At 37.0% G+C, this 16381-nt stretch overlaps 3 protein-coding genes across 8 annotated transcripts; 1 reads left to right on the forward strand and 2 right to left on the reverse strand.

Moving 5' to 3' along the window:
• Window positions 1-714: 714 nt before the first annotated feature.
• Window positions 715-5163, reverse strand: LOC124309209 (F-box only protein 6-like). 5 transcript variants are annotated; one of them, XR_006909197.1, is made up of 4 exons: window positions 3229-4630; window positions 2367-2510; window positions 1494-1763; window positions 715-1015 (listed from the first exon to the last, which is right to left on the reverse strand). XR_006909197.1 is itself a non-coding variant. In XM_046772601.1 (4 exons), the coding sequence occupies exons 2-4, from the start codon at window positions 3781-3783 to the stop codon at window positions 1578-1580; spliced, it is 885 nt and encodes a 294-aa protein (XP_046628557.1). In that variant the 5' UTR covers window positions 3784-3819; window positions 4081-4630; the 3' UTR covers window positions 715-1577. The 5 variants fall into 5 exon arrangements, 4 of the variants coding, with proteins under 4 accessions (XP_046628557.1, XP_046628558.1, XP_046628561.1 ...); XM_046772601.1 differs by having other exon boundaries at window positions 715-1763; window positions 3229-3819; window positions 4081-4630; XM_046772602.1 differs by having other exon boundaries at window positions 715-1763; window positions 3229-3835; window positions 4081-4630.
• Window positions 5164-5324: 161 nt separating this feature from the next.
• On the reverse strand, window positions 5325-7007 carry LOC124309211 (60S ribosomal protein L18a). The gene is made up of 3 exons (XM_046772607.1): window positions 6862-7007; window positions 6257-6436; window positions 5325-5739 (listed from the first exon to the last, which is right to left on the reverse strand). Exons 1-3 carry the CDS (start codon window positions 6877-6879, stop codon window positions 5404-5406), a joined length of 534 nt encoding a protein of 177 aa, XP_046628563.1. The 5' UTR covers window positions 6880-7007; the 3' UTR covers window positions 5325-5403.
• A 1015-nt stretch (window positions 7008-8022) lies between these two features.
• LOC124308916 (uncharacterized) lies at window positions 8023-9026 on the forward strand. 2 transcript variants are annotated; one of them, XM_046772085.1, is made up of 3 exons: window positions 8023-8181; window positions 8297-8557; window positions 8634-9026. In XM_046772085.1, the coding sequence occupies exons 1-3, from the start codon at window positions 8124-8126 to the stop codon at window positions 8834-8836; spliced, it is 522 nt and encodes a 173-aa protein (XP_046628041.1). In that variant the 5' UTR covers window positions 8023-8123; the 3' UTR covers window positions 8837-9026. The 2 variants fall into 2 exon arrangements, with proteins under 2 accessions (XP_046628041.1, XP_046628040.1); XM_046772084.1 differs by having other exon boundaries at window positions 8052-8211.
• Window positions 9027-16381: the final 7355 nt, after the last annotated feature.

Below are 16381 nucleotides of genomic sequence, written 5' to 3' on the forward strand. Positions count from 1 at the left end.
GATGTAGGAGGAAAGCGCTCATTATAATGCTATCTAGTGATAAAGTGGAGACTCTGGATCACGGTCTTATACCCGTATTCATGTCCTTCCTTATCTCAAGGATAAAGGACGCCTTGATGAAGGCTTCCTTGAATCTCAGAGGCGTCCTCGTTTCGTAGTCACAACTTGGCTCTCCCTTCCAGAAGGAAGACATATTTAGGGATATGTGATTGCTTATGGTGGTGAAATTGCTGATCGAAGCGCCACTCGGCTATATTTAAATCTAACTTGAACTGCTTAGCTCTCATTGTCAAGTTGCGTCGGTTGATGAGAGTGTATAATCTCAAAGAAGTTAACCTGTAGACTGTCTGTGATCTGCGTCATACGGATCATAAGTGCATAGACGCCAAGGCGCAAGCGCAGGCGTTGACTACATGAAACGAAACAGCCAATCGCAGTGCCGAAGGTTTCCTCAAGGAAGCTCGAGACCTGCCTTGAAAGAAGGCCAATAAGGCTCCTTATTCTGTCGAGGAAGGTCTATGAAACGTGAAACGAGGAACACGGAAACCTTGTTCACGCATGACCAACTATTCCTTAATTTGTAGTAGAATAAACTTATTATGAAAACAATATTGCGAAAACTGAAAAGATCTCGTGCTTGATGAAATTTCACAAATTTTGGTATTCAGAATAATTTGTGTTTCACTGATTCACGTGGGAAACAATTCTTTTATGTGAACAGATCTATAAGTTTTTTATTTTCTCACTAACAATTTAAAAACTTGAGGTAAGAAATTGGAGAGTTGGACGCAGGAAACGATTGTATTCCAATTCGTGCCATTCACCATTCTCATTAGCAGACGTAATTAAATATCATTTTCGTAAATACTGTACAGATCTAGGCATAATTATTATTTGTATATTTACACATTAAAGTTATGAACACGATCGAGCAATTGCCCCTCTAGCCATATGAATCCATAATTTTTTAGTCAATCCAGTGACAATCAATTTTGTTTTGCAGTCTTTAGTCACGCTGTGAAATTTGAGTTACTGATTAAAAGTAATAAAAATTCCGATGGCTTAAAACGTAAACGATTATGTAAACACAGAATGCTGGTTCAATAATTTGATAATCTAAGATTACCTTAAATTAAATTCATATTAAAGTAGAATCACTTGAAAGATAATTTTACGAGCGCAGAGCTACTGTTTATGGCCAGTGTTTGGTAAGCTTTGAGTGGTATATAATTTAATTTTCAAACAATTGAATATATACTGCAAAGACATTGGTCCGATTGGATCAATAATTGAATATATTTCTAGTACCAAAAACAATTGAAACACTTTATATGACTAGCCAAAAATGGCACACCGGTGATAAACAGCATCTGGACAATATCTTTCCAGATGATCAAAAGTTTACTTTAATTTTTACTTGGGTTTGAAGTAATAGTTATGTGTTTGTAGAAAAATACATGCAAAGCCTGTTTCTTGTAACACTGGCTAGCTACCGTTATTTTAAGTATGACAAAGGATCTCCTCTTTCTCTAATCTTTATAGACTTGTGTTTCGGAACGTTGACTTCAACACAAGCGCTAGCCATTTTGACTGTCTCCTGTTTCTCTAATTTTCATAGACTTGTGTTTCGGAAGGTTTACTTTAACGCATGCACCAGCCATTTTACTGCCATAATGTCCTGACCAAAACCTCCTGTCTATACCAGCATGCTGAAAGATCACCTTCCTCAATCCAGGCCCATAATTGGTGAATTCGTGTTCGATCTAAGGAATACGAACATATCAACAAATTAGTACATTTTTCAATAAGTAAATGACAAGAGACTTCCTGAGTAGTTAAGACAATTTTTAAAGATTCAGTAGATTGTCTATCGTGGAGTTAGGATATATACGGAAGGTAAATTGATCATCTAAATAATTCCTCGACTTTGCATTAGATTTACACAGTCACCACAAAATTTAATATGACGAGCATTTTTTGTATTATGAATGTAAATATCTAGATGCTACTTTGACGTTCAGGTGATAATCCTCCAAAATTATTCACGAATTAGAAGTTTCAACTCATCATGCTTGATTGCAACCTCATGCTTTTACACATCCTGAGTTCTGATAATAAAAAAATATTACTCATTGTAATAAGCATCCTTGATTTTACCATTTTATATTTTCGGATAGCCTATGAAGTTTCATTTAGTCATCAAGACCTTGTTATTGGAGTTTCCGATCAAGCTTGATTAATCGAAATTTCAAGTGCATAGTAAAGTCACAACCTATGTATTCTAACAAAAAAAATTTACGTCAAACTTGCTCCAATTTAGACCCTTTACAAAAAAAATCTGTGGAACATGATATGCAAATCCTTACGTAAAACCATGTGTTTTGCCTCTCATTTTCAAGGGTATCGCGGAATTCAGTAGTATCCATAATGTTCCCAGAATCATCGATCAATGTAGCCGAAAATTCATATGCAGCTGGGCAATCTTCTCTGGAGCAGTACCACTCGCTGACCTAATTTCAAGAAACGATATCAAGAAACATCAGGAGAAACGAGAATTTTGAAAATACAGTCCGTTCCCGTAATAGTGCCACTCCTAATAGTGCCGCTTCCTCTTATTCTTGCTCGAACGTAACTCCCACCACGGGTTCACTTCGGGTTTCATATTCGTCTCTCTCAATAGTGCCAAACGCTGGCTTAATGAAATAGCGTATAATTCTCTGCTTTATATTCAAATTATAGTCATTATTTTTTTAATAATCTCATTTCCTCACAAAATGCATAATATAGTAATAAGATCATTATAAAAAAATGTCATAAATTTCGATTATAATCATTAAAATAATAATTGATTTTATTCAAAGAAATAGAGATTATATACATTTGATGATTTTACTATATCGATGTGTATTTTTAACACATTTTATGGAATAAATGGGAATACGTGTGAAAAGTTTTCTTAAAATAACAAAATTTAGAAAAAGACATTGCATTTAGAAAATCGAACTCATCCATTTTTATATGATAAGGAAAATGAATATAAATATACACGAGTAGTCACAGTTTACCCGGTGCGGCGGCACTATAACGAGAGCGTGACGAGAATTCCGACGGCGTGAACACGCGTCACTGGTGGGGGTACCTGAGTTTCAAGAAAAATACTGCCCTACTTCCCCATCGCCGGCACTATTATGAGAGCGGATTGTAGATAAAAGGAATCTCAGAACTCACCACAATTGGCGGTTGAAATATTTCTAGTAGTTGTGGTGGCACTCCCTCGGCAATCAAATCTATGGTTTGTTGCTTGCTACAATTATAGTAGGATGTAACAAAGCAATGTTGCTTCCCCTCAAAAATTGGCTCAGAAATGGGCAGCGGAGGGGCACCGATGGGAGGACATTCTACTCCCCAATTATCCCCATTTTCAGTTATTACCTTCCAATGCTTTCTTGGCCCATTTTTTCCCGAATGATTCTTGATTAAGTTTTTCTCCAAGAATTTTTTAGAGCAGATATTGTAGTAAAGCAACCAAGATGTTTCTTCATTGATGTCGAGATGTTGTCCGATTACAGCTTCCGCTTTCTTCCTCCATACATAATTTTGCAAAACCAATTGCCACCGCTTGCAAACCAGTTGACAATTCAACAGTGTCTTATGATCGACGTGAAACAATATCTCACTCAATAACTCTTCAGGTAAGTATCTGTCCGTTAATACCAAACCATTGTCGCTGTTCTCATCAAACTTGACTCGTGTTTCATACATCATGCTTTGAAGCTGACCCATTTTTGTGTATGTACTTGCCAAAGGTGTTTATTTGTACTGAGAAAGCACGAAACTATATTGTATATAATATAAGAGAATATGTTCATTGGCAAGGAAATTTATTTGGAGCTTGAGTTTCAATAGACACGAGAAAACACAGCACCGAGTAAAAAACCGAGATTTATGGGTGGTAGGACATTGAATATAAATAAATTAACCTACAATCTATCTCGTTAGTTATAAAAGAATCGTCGACGGTACCGTCGGAGTATTGATCGTGAATGATGTAAGTCCCTGACAGAATAGAAGAATGTTTACCGTTTATGATTCACATGTGCACATGTCGCAACGTCAATTTCCATGACCTAATACAACCGTATGAGTAATCAATTGTTTGACGCGGAATTCTACCTCGGCCGATTATATTTATGCCTTTAATTCCTGTGTTATTGTCTTCAAGTTGGTTAAAGTATCATGACTATGCTTGATTTTTAAATCTTCTCGTTTTTCGTTATTGAAAGAAAAGAATATCCAATATAAACCTGACCGGTTGCTCATAAACTTTTTGAGCAATCACATTAAGGCCGTGTTCGAAAATTGACTGACAGTACTGTCAGCAATCTTTCATCTCTTTTGGGCTGCCGAGTTCACGAACAGCTCTGTCTCTGTCTTAGGGAATTTTTATTACTGGCAGTCAATTTACGAACACGGTCTAAGAGCTCATCACTGGAGTTCATCGATTGGTCGATCTTGGGCAACCCTGCAACCAATGACAATCGGTGTATTCATGTAGATCAGGCCCTTGATTCAGACCACTGATCTGTGTAATATCAGTGATTCAAGGACTTATTTTTCACTCGTGAAAACGGCGCTAAGCGCCATCTAGACCGATCAAAAGGCAGATTTAAATTGAAAATATTTTCGCGAATGTCAGAATCAGGCCGAAGATACAAGAGCTGTTATATAAAAAGCGTATTATTTTAAGATTATAATTTGTAGCGTTTTGAACTGATTACGAAATATAGATCCAGTACAATATCTACGAAAATTAATGAGTTTCACTTCACATGTTTCATGTAATCAGTCGTGCAGTCGACTACCACCTATCACTACCTACCTTAGTTTTCTGTTCTCTGTCCCCAAACAAGGTACTGCGGAATTCTTTCTCTGACGACTTTTCTACATTTCTTTCAAAATCTTATTCTAGCTTGAATAATTTGATATTTATGTTTTAAACAGCTATTTATCATCCCCGATCATATTGAGCCGTTGAAAATTGTTTCTAATTAAAGTGAAGTGAGAACTGGATTGGAAACGCTAATGATCATTCGGTAATTACGTTGCCCAAGTTCCAAATGATGAATTGCAGTGATTTAAAAAAATGTCTTGCAGTCTAATCCAGTTTCTTGGGTACCAAAAACCTCTCACAGATAAAAAGTACTCAAAAAAATGGTCAACACACATTCAGCTCTGTAATCTATATATTAATCGAGACGGAAAGAATAATTTCAGATGAACTAATATAATTATTAGTAAGTTTGCATAGAAAACGAGGCTATGAATAGGATAGTTTAAAAATGTTTATTTCCCTTATAAGTGATTATATTTCTCAAATGAATACACCGAAGAAATACAAATTGCTTAAAGGAAATAGGTGCGTGGTTTGCGTACGCTGAATAGAGGCATACGATTGCGGTGTTGAATACGCTTTGGCAGCGGGAACCTGATTTTGGAATCATGGAACTGCTTGACTTGAGGTCTGCGGCAGTTTCCAGCCTTTACAACCTCGACTTTGATTATCTGAATGGAATGAGCTCTGGCGCGATGACGAGCCCCCATGTCACGGTAGCACTGTGTAACAGCTCCGCTTACTGACAAGTCACGGTATTCCCTGTACATGTTGTGAGTTCCGGAACGGGAGTCGTACCTCAACCAAATACCAAAGTTCTTTATTTTTATCGGAGTTTTCTCTGGGATCTAAAAATTGATAAATTAAATCAATATCTAAAATGCACTGTGAATTTCGGCAATCATATCTTATCAGGATATATAGTAAGGAGTACACCTAATTTTTAATATTAATCACACAGTCAAGAAAACGTTATTTAGAAAGTAACTCAGTTTAGAATTTATAATTTCCTGAAACTTTTTACGTTTTTTACATGAAAAATGTCAACTTATAGAGGCAGTTTTGGAATTGAACCTAAATACAGCTGTTTCAACTTGCGAATATCCACAGATTTATCAACCGAAAACTTTTTATTTACTGTAAATATTGGTGACAGCTGAAGTAAATACATAAATCAAAATTGTACTCGGAATGTACAAATATCTTCACTTTATAAACTTTGTAATCTGACGTAATCAAGTGAACACAAGGGTGCGATATAACCTAGCAGATTTCCAATTCCAAAGAATACAAAATCAATGACAATCTGTTTTATCAGAATTGTAACGACTGCATCTTTATTCCAAAACAAAATTTTTACTTTACCTGTTTGAGGTTAACAATTTCTCCCGTCGTTTTCTTGAATTTCCTTAACTGACGGAGGAAATACCAAAATCGAGACTTGGCCACGATAGCGTCAGGAGCAAATATCCTCATTTTGTACAATGGGGTTACCTTTTCCTTCTCTGTGGGGAGCTTACGCCCGATCACCTCGAATTCCTTCAACTGTGAATAGAAACGAGCTTATATTAATTGATAACATAATGGAGCGGAATGATGAGGCTGTGACAATGAGTGCGTTACTCTCAAATTACTGATGTAATATAACCTAAAATAGAATCGCAGACTGAAGAAAGTCTTGAGAGTAGCTAAAAATGTGATGAAGTAATAAGTTAAAATGGGACAAAATAAGCCGAGTAACACTTCGAATCAATCGGTGTCATAAAGTTGGTTGTAAGAAAAGACTACGATAACCCACATGTGTCGGTTGCCATGCCGTCGCGGTCAAAAATCTGTATATTCGTTGGTAATTCGACTCGTGTTGGATAGATACAGTCGCAATTCGACATATTGGTGAAGTAATGTTCTACAGGCTTAGTTGCAGGTCTATTTTTGCATGATTCTAACAAAAATTGTGAAAATTTACTCACTTCTCCCTTAGCCTTCATTGTTCCGTGCGTCCTACGTGAAGTGGAACCGGAAAAAGAGGCCGCCGTGGTCAATGGACATTGAAAATGGCCGCCATGAACCACCGGGATTCGCGATTTTTAAAATCACTTGAAAATTATTTCATCGAGAAAAATCGCCGCAGGAAAATGCAAGAATCACTTTAGGAATTCATAATTGCAAGAGTTTTTGACCTTTTCATTAACTGTTCAAATGCTCTCCCTTGTATAGACAATGCCACACATTTGTTTGTCCGAGCTAATAATGATCAAGAATAGAACGGAAACCACCAATTGGCAACTCCGTGATTGCATCTATATAAAGCCTAGTTTACAACAGTTCACAATGGACGTCGTATGCGAACGCGGATTGTCACAAACGTAGAGGAAGAACCATATCTGCCATCTGTTTTGCATTTCAAATTTTTTCCATAAATGCGGAAGGGAAAAAAAGTTGACGGATTTATTCTATTTCTGTGAGTTCTCCCATCTCATCTCATATTGACCGCTTTTCTTTGACGTCAATTTTCGAACGCAACCAATTCAACACTGAGCCATTTGATTGGTCAGTTCTAACGGAATAAGCCAATGAAACCAGTTAGTGTTGTGTTGTGTCAGAGCATTGACGTAAGCGGAGAGCACCACACCTGCCCACAATCGTGCAACCTCAGACACGCACACACAGATGCATGCACACTTTTGTTTAGGTTTGTTTGGGTTTGTTTGGGTTTTGTATGGTACCTTCCGGACAGCGCTAAATAGTCAAAAATGGAGTTCCAACATGAAAACCACAATCTGAATCGAAAAATGTTTCTCACAAACGTTGTTAGTTTCAACGCAATGCATTGTTTTGTCATAAAAAAAAGTTAGGTTTCCCTTAAAAAAAACCATGTCAGCCATCGTAGCGTCGCTATTGTAAATTTGGGACCTTCAACAAAATTTCTTTTGAACGTCCCTCTTTGAACTCTAAAACTTTTATTTCAAACAAAATTTGATCAGAGCAATATTTTTCGAGATAATTTAGATGTAAGATTAAAATGGGACACCCGGTATAGTATCAAGTATTGAAACTAATCAGTGGTAATTCCCCACGCAGGTCAGGTCGAGCAAAATAAATTTATCACTGGTGATAAGGCCAAAGATTATTTTAAAGTAAACAGATATAATGTTATTCCACGATTGCAGTTCAAAATTACGAGGCAAGCTGCCAGAGTAAATTAATCTGGTGTAAGTAATACGTTAAAAAAATGTCCGGTCTGCTAGTCGCTCTGCCTCTTCAGCTCGCTTGCCAGCTGTATAGTAATGGTAATTTGAGCTACGGGAATAATAGTTTTGGTAGGAGGAGTGTGAAAAATTAAAAAGAGTAATACTATCCTCTGCGTAAGTGATTGATTGGCAAAAACTTTTTGTTTCATTCAAGATTACACGTCAGCGCCGAATCAACCCACTGTTCTACCAGCGGGTTATACCGCGTTTCCAGATGTCGGAGTAGCCTACAAGCTCCACAAAAATCAAGTCACGTGGAACACGGGAAGAAAACTGTGTGTCGCTGATGGTGGGAACTTGGCCGTCATCGACTCCTTCAAAAAGAACGACTACGTAGCCAGCATGAAAGGACTTGGTTCACACGTGGGTATTCATAGATTGTTCGATAATGTCGAATGGGTCAGTGTTAAAACTGGTAAGGTTTAGATAAAACTAACTAATTTCTGATGCTACTTATATTGTCCAGCATATTCAACCGTATATTTTTCTAGGTCAACCGCTGAATTTTATACCGTGGAGACCAGACCTAGGATCTGGGCAATGTGGGGCAATATTTAGTGATGGAAAGGGAGTAGGCCCTTGGAATTGCAACTCTGTATTACCGGTCTTGTGTGAGATTCCAATGTTCACTAATCGCGATAATGAGACAGAAATCGCCCAGAAGCAAATGGTCGCGTTAGTCCGCAATAATTAACTCATCGAGAACGTACCTATTTCTTCGATCATGGACAACACTCTGGGTCAAAATGATTTTGTCTAATTTTTTATGCACCATTTCAAATATACGAGTGCGATCTACCTGAAAAGTTTCAGGGGCATACTTTCACTATCTTAACATATGATAGCGTAGTTTAGAATTATAAATATGACTTAAAAATCTGAATGAAAGGGAATTTTTGAAGAATTACTGTTACAGAAGAGAAGAGTATGAGTCAGAATGACCTACTCTGTGCTTTAATGGTTTAAACCCTTCAAGCTAGTTCTAGAAGACGGAAAAGTCTGATCTTTATTTAAAGTATTTCATGAACTGTGAACACCTCATGAAATTCTTAGATAAGTTTTGGACGATTTCGAAGTTCATCCGCGAGAATGTAAAAAAAAGCTTACTTAGTTTTGTGAGTGCGTAAAAAATTGAATATGAATCCATTTTGGTATTGTTTGAAAATCGCTATAAATTGTGAAATTTAAATATTTAAGAAAATTCAATAGCTACTGTTTAGATACTGTTTATAACAAATATATCTAGCACCCAGACATTTGTGTGAAAGAATGATCCTCTGGAATTTTCAGATTGTTCAGGTCACTGGACAGCATGCATAATAGTCGGGACGTGTTATAGCTTCAGTGAGCAAAGAGAATCTGATTTAATACCGACAGCTTCACAATTCGGAAGGATAAAATTTCGCGAAGCTCAACTCTGGCAGTAATTCTGTATCCAGCGATGTTACAAACGTAATATAAAACCGAGTTTATCCCCCTGGGAAGCAAACTGGACCGTTTTATGAGCAGCTACGTCGGCCGATCCAAACCATTTCGATATTTTTTTTGGAGAAAATTTATTTCTCTCAAAAGACGCGGTGTGGCTTATAGCAAATTTAGGATGACGGAGCTGCAAGCTGGGTAGACTAAAATTTGTTGAATGCATCTTTATAACTCGCCCTATATTATGAAAACGTTTACAGCTGTAAATTAAGTTTATTCAACGGGACGAAGATCATGGTTTTTTTGCTGTAAGGAGACGAGGAAAAATGAAAATAAATGAGAGTACTAGAACTATAACTATTACGCGTAGATACACGGACATTGTATCTAGTTATTTGGAACAGGACTTGTCGTGATTCTAGCCTGAGTAAAGTTTGGATAAAGTAAAATTTGTTTAGTGGGTTTAGTCTGACTGCGTTATAATAAAAAAAAATGGCAGTGCAAAAAAAAAGGGGGGGGGGGGGGTAAACAGCTGAGAATGTAATTGTTCTAAAGTTGATTATTACTGTAGTATAGGTGAGCTGGTACGACAAGCACTTAGAACAAGATGAAACTATTTAGTATGCGAAGCATGTACTGAGCAGATAATACTTGGGGCTTCCTTTCGGCAAAGAGAGAGAGAGAGAGAGAGAGAGAGAGAGAGAGAGAGAGAGAGAGAGAGAGAGAGAGAGAGAGAGACGGAAATTGCGTGAAGGAAACGGGAGGATGAGAGAAGCGTGCGATTATTATTGGAATATTATTTTTTCCGCTCGAATTTTCATCTTAGATGTTTCTCTTCCAGAATACTACAGTCAATTTCGAGCAGAACTTTATCAATCATACGGCATTATGCTGCATCCTGTAGACTAGACGGTAGGTAATTGAAATTCTGATGCAGAATTGATTGAATTCTAAATTACTTATCCAAATTTGATATTATGCCGCTGACTACGTTTAAGAAAGCAATTGCATTTGGAAATTGTATAAAGTTCGATGGATTGAACCTGTTGATCCTGCTGTTTGTAGAATGAACGAGGTGAATGTTTTTATCTCAGGGCCGAAATTGGAAATATTCTGTAAGGTATTTTGTGCGTGGGGGGCGTCGCAGGGTGCATAATAGAGAGAATCGTAAACCGTCTAGACGAGCTCGTCTTGTCTGGTCTACATCGCCTGTTAGGCACTCTTGGGCGCATAATTTGACGAACGCATACCTCAAGTATATGATACAAGTACCCAGATACCAAAAGCAGAGGCAATGCAATAGGCTGTTACACTCAAAGAAATTTCATTTTGTTTGGCTTGTTGAATAAAATTTTAACATGATTTTATGGTAGCAGCAACATCAAATGATCGCAACACTTATAAGAAAATAAAGTAGGTTTGATTTCATCTGTAGAGGATTTCAAAAGATAGTAAATGATTTCAATATATTTCTAAGGATTTCAGAAGATTTCAAATATTACAAAAGATTTCAATGATTTCAAAAAGATTTCATATGATTTCAGTGGATTATAAAGGATTTTAGAAGTGATAAAAAGATTTTATAGACTACAAAGTATTTCAGAAGATTTCAAAGATTTCAAGAGACTTTATACGATTCACGGAGTAATCAATCTTTCGGAGTACACCCTTATCGTTATTTTTGTTACCTTTCATCCGCAGTTGAAGCTTTGGCAGACTCCGTCAGTCAAATAGGGATATACCGGGACAATCTCTTGAAACTTGAAAATCAACTGCGCATGCGCCAAATAATTCAATCTCATTGGTCGGCGAAATCTTCTCGCAGCGATATTCTTATCTGCGATGCAGGGTGCCAACGTACACAAAACGTGTACGTTTGAATTTTCAGAGTATAAGCATTGAATTCCGACCGTTCTTTGAAGAATCAACTTTCCGACCCAATAACAAATGCTTTCCAAACCTTTGCGAGTCACTACCTCACTTAATTGTGATTCTAACCTCGTAAATTCGTATCAACTACATCGCCGCCAGAAACAGTGTTACAGCTGAAATTCGGGATGGCCAGCCTGCTCAAACAGCCGTTAAAACTCGCGCACGCGCAGTTGATTTTCAAGTTTCACGAGATTGCCCCGGTATTTTCATACCCTATACTTAGCTTCGGTTGCCTATTTGCCGGCGTTGAAGCGGCTAGATTCGCGGAATCCTTCCATTAACGTATAAGCCCTGTCTATAGAATCATATCTAGGTATATATAGTTCGTTCCTAGGTAATTTATCCCTCGTCGCATAACGGGGTTACGCACTATCGCCTCTAAACATCATATCCGCCTAGTCATCATCAGAGCTCTGCGATCTACGTCATTGTCGGCCCGCGTACACGTAAGCCGCCTTCCGTAACATCCAGCCAGTGAGCTAGCCCACCGTTCAATTACCGCAAGGAGCCGCAAATTTGCAGCTTTAGCTTCTCTCCCTTTCCCCGCGTCCTCGTTAAAGCCCGATAAGCGATTGTTGCAGCGAGACGTGGGAATATCTTGCAGACCGAAGAACGACGCAGAGATTAATCAAAGGTCCGTGCACCAGGCTTGCAATTAGGCAAGACAAAGTTTTACTTGAGCTCGCCTTAAGGGTTTGCACAGGCAGACTGTTCTAACTAATGAGATTAAACACTTGGAACTCTATTTTTATTTTTTTTTTCATTCCACTTATGCACGAGCATAATTGTACACTTGGGGACAATGAATTTGAGACGGCTAGTTTTTTACACTAGACAGTTATGTTGGCAATACAGAGAAACTTACAGCGCCATAGTCGGCCGAACGCGAAACAAAATTAATCTCAACAAACATAACATGACCTATGACCGTCGAATCTAACCTTAGAATACCGCGGGGATGAAGACTTGTTAGATTGACACGTATTATGAAGTTAGATTCGACGGTCATGGGTTATGTTATGTCTATTGAGATTGAGTTTGTATCGCGATCGGCCCACTATGACGTTGTAGGTTTCTCTGTGTTGCCAACATAACTGTGTAGTGTAAAAAATTAGCCGTCTCAGATTCATTGTCCCCAAATGTACATATTTGCCTATGCCTTTTTGTCTGTGACTATTATTCCAGCAGAATTTTGAAAAAAAATTATTTTCGCTTGGATTATAGAAACGATTTTATAACGAAATGCGTTATACAAATTCTCAAGAGTGTCTGAAGGGGCTTCGTCGGTTGGCCATTGCTGTTTTAATGCATTTTCATGGGACGCAATTCCCAAGTAAAACACTCGAGCTCCTAGCTACCTAAAACGTTTATGAATTGGGCTTTTATAAACGAAATTTCGGTCTCATGTCTTACCAGTTTGTGTAACACATATTATAACTGTTATAGGCGTCTGCAGTCTCGTTTCAAAACACACTTCATGTGCTTTTCAAACTACGAAAAATTTGACCATTTTATCGTTGTACAATTGCTGTCGCGATGAGATAACGAGCAAACGCTCTGGGTGAAAAGTGAAAGAAATAACAAAAGTTGTTTATTATTGATCTCTTCGGTTCGTCATTCGAAGCTCGAGTGTTATTTTGCGTATATTGTTTCCACGCAGAGTTTCATTGCATGCATTTTTGTTTTTCTTGAGTCCTGAAAAAACACGTAATGCGTAAATCAACAAAAATTGGTATTCATACGGAGCAACAAACTGCAATGTACGTGTTTGATACGTTTAGTAAGTTGTTTCTTTTTAATTCGCGTCATTCTGTATCGTCGAATTTTACAGGAGTTGAGTGTTTGAAAAACGACGAAACGTATTTACGTTCGTGAAGTACAATTTCGATATTGAAGATAGCTTGTTCAATTTTTTAATCATAAATTTTATCGAGTCTCCGTCGTGAATTCAGTCTCAACCCCTCTAAACGACTGAATGTATTCCAACTAAGGTTCGAAATTTTGTTAAATCCCTCATAATTTCAGATTTTTAAACTTACTCAGAAAGTTCAATGATCAACGAATAAAAAGTAGAAAAAGGTAGGGATAAATGCTGTTTTACCATCAGATTTACTCCTGCGAATCCTGCGTAATTTTGTTAACCGAGCTATATTCGTTTTGAAGTAAAAATATAATAATATAGTAAGGAAAAAAATATACCATCTCACACTGTTGAAAAAATGAATACTACCTGACCTTTTCTCTCGGTGATATTTATGTCTATGTAATATACATATACGGTGTATCCGTAAACGGTGAATAAGAGTTCCATCCGCTTATCAAAAGATGTCATTCGCATTCTTCAATCTTGAAATCTCTCTTCTGAAAATACTATTCTTATCGGCTTTCGAACGTGAATAGGTATATGGATAGGTAGGTACCTACTAGGTACCTTATACATATAATACCTATATACAGCATCTGCAGAATTTCTTATTCGAGAAATAATTTTCCTCTCACCATTCGCCCAACTTTTCCGTGTCCTGGATGTACATGGGCACATGCGGCATATATATATGTGTGTATATATGTACACACATATATTATATACAGAGCTTCACGGGCGAATCACACCACAATGGCGAACACTCGACGATTTTTATACCATCGGCTACTTACAAGCTAGACCCCGCATCTTCCTTCTATATTCTTGGAAGGAAGTGAAAATTGGAAAAGCAATTCTAAAAATGTCCCAAGGTTGACGTTGACGAAAAATAGGGGAATAAGGCAACGAAAAAATGACGAACGAATTGTAAAATGTTTCAACAGATGATTACACGGATTGGTTTAATCGTAAATAAGTCGCACTATTTCAATAAATAATGCTAAAGTGTATCAAACAATTTAGTAGTTAACTTGGTAATATTTCGATAAATCACTGAACGCCTTGAAAATGATAAGCTTGATACCGGATTGCGGAATTGAAGAGTTGATACTTGCTTTACTTGTTTTTTTTTTTTTTTCAATTTCTCTCTACTTTTTCTTCCGTTTCGATGACAGCTAATCTGAGAAAAAATTAGTACGTAAAATATTTGTTAAAGCTTCTTCTCTGAAATGTGTTTGTGGATTCGGTTGAGCTTTTTAAAAATTTAACTGCTGTTTGTAATTTTGGATTCGGAGGTTGATGAAGAAAATTTCATTGAAGAACATGAGCAACATTCTTTTCTGAAACTTGTAGTAAAAATAAACTGACATTTATAGCGATCCCGATTAGAAATATGTCTCTGAATATTTCTGGTAAATTCTGAAATATTATCGACAACTTCTCATCAAAACACTGCATAATTATCTAAATAATTGGATCTCTTCAGGGTTACATCGGATAAAGATTTCGAATGATATTTTTGAATAATTGTTAAAAATGTTCAGCTTCTCCTTCGCCTGAATTCACAATCGGTAATAAATTTCAAGGCTGTGAGATTAATCGATTATTCGTATACTTCTTGTTATGTTTCAGGTAATCGGTTAATCCGTTTTTCCGATAATCGTATCCTCGACAAATCGATTAATCGAAGATTAACGATTTATCGATTGATGATGTAGCCTTAGTAATAATTGCAGCTAATTCCATATTCCATGGCTTATATTGCTAATGGAGTGCGGTGTATGCGTACTTGTGCGCCTCGCACTTACCCTCGTATCACAGCTTTAACAGCTTTGTAAATAGCTTTTACTGAATTATTCAAACTCGGTTACTATCTGATCAAACGGAATTGTTGAACTTCCTAATTCACACGTATTGCACATTATGTCTAAAATTTACTGACATGGAGAGAGGAAAAATAATTTAAACCTTTCGTTTAATGCAACTACAATGAGACTTTCAGTTATACGTTTCGCACTTGTACGTTTTTCTAGTTTATTTCAAGTTTTTCAATTTTCTTGCTCCCCGCTATTTTTGCCTATAAGCCCTGTGAAAATATTTCACTTGTACGTTTCTCGTTTACACGTTTCTCACACTTATACGCTACATATTCCGCGCCTAACTTGCCTACCGAGTCAGCGTTGCCAACCTAATAGACGAATGGCGCCAAAACAATTCTTCAGATTTCTCACGTAGATGGCACCACAATAAATCTTCATATTTCTCACGTTCAAGAGTGATGTTTGACGGTATTGAAACTCAGTAAATGTAGGAATACATGACATATTTGATTTTTTCGCTCTGTAACATGGACATTAATTTTCCTAGAAATACATATCCTACAATCTGAATTGTAAGCACAACGAATTGCGAACTTTTAGTTACACAATACGTTTTTATTTATAATATTTAGAACCGCCAATTTGTCTAATAAGCGGGTTCCAAAATTTCAGACGCTATCTAATTGGTGCATATTTTCTTACGAATCTCTGTTGTTGCAATTTCACAGACCATATTTAGAGATTTCACTATCAGTCTTGAAATTTCGTCAGAGATGTTCAGTTTTTCTTCAGATTCACGCCTAAACGACAATATTTCTTAACACGAAAACAACTTTTCTATTTCTCTTTGAACGGGCTCTAATTTCTTTAGATCTGAAGAAATTTCTTTAGGGTTGGCACGGCTGCCTACCAGTAAAATGTTGGCGAGAAATTGGTAGAGAATTTTTTAGTACCATGCTCAACCTAATTTCTAAAATATTATTATTATTGAGTTTAAGTGACAGCTGATCGCTGGCCTGAGTTGTTATTATTGTTATTGTTTTTAAATCAGTACTCATCCTACCTGATCAGTATTAAACACCTCTCTGTACTTTCAATTAGCTGTAATCTGTACTTTATTTTTCAGCCACGTGCCTGGTTTACAACCCGATATAAAAAGGGAATCCCCATTCCTGAGAACCTTGAACACAATGAACTATTA

The sequence above is a fragment of the Neodiprion virginianus genome, chromosome 7 (assembly GCF_021901495.1).
Source record: "Neodiprion virginianus isolate iyNeoVirg1 chromosome 7, iyNeoVirg1.1, whole genome shotgun sequence".
Taxonomy (NCBI): domain Eukaryota; kingdom Metazoa; phylum Arthropoda; class Insecta; order Hymenoptera; family Diprionidae; genus Neodiprion; species Neodiprion virginianus.

What these genes read in the sequence shown, in the direction of transcription:
- LOC124309211 (XM_046772607.1), bottom strand. An exon ending in AAATTGTTAACCTCAAACAG is followed by an intron (nt 5,740 to 6,256) that starts GTAAAGTAAAAA and finishes ATCAATTTTTAG; the next exon opens with ATCCCAGAGAAAACTCCGAT.
- LOC124309209 (XM_046772601.1), bottom strand. Translation starts at nt 3,783, where the DNA reads ATGGGTCAGCTTCAAAGCATGATGTATGAAACACGAGTCAAGTTTGAT. An exon ending in TATTTCAACCGCCAATTGTG is followed by an intron (nt 2,511 to 3,228) that starts GTGAGTTCTGAG and finishes TCTTGAAATTAG; the next exon opens with GTCAGCGAGTGGTACTGCTC. An exon ending in GGCAAAACACATGGTTTTAC is followed by an intron (nt 1,764 to 2,366) that starts GTAAGGATTTGC and finishes CGTATTCCTTAG; the next exon opens with ATCGAACACGAATTCACCAA.
- LOC124308916 (XM_046772084.1), top strand. Translation starts at nt 8,124, where the DNA reads ATGTCCGGTCTGCTAGTCGCTCTGCCTCTTCAGCTCGCTTGCCAGCTG. An exon ending in CTACGGGAATAATAGTTTTG is followed by an intron (nt 8,212 to 8,296) that starts GTAGGAGGAGTG and finishes GTTTCATTCAAG; the next exon opens with ATTACACGTCAGCGCCGAAT. An exon ending in ATGGGTCAGTGTTAAAACTG is followed by an intron (nt 8,558 to 8,633) that starts GTAAGGTTTAGA and finishes ATATTTTTCTAG; the next exon opens with GTCAACCGCTGAATTTTATA.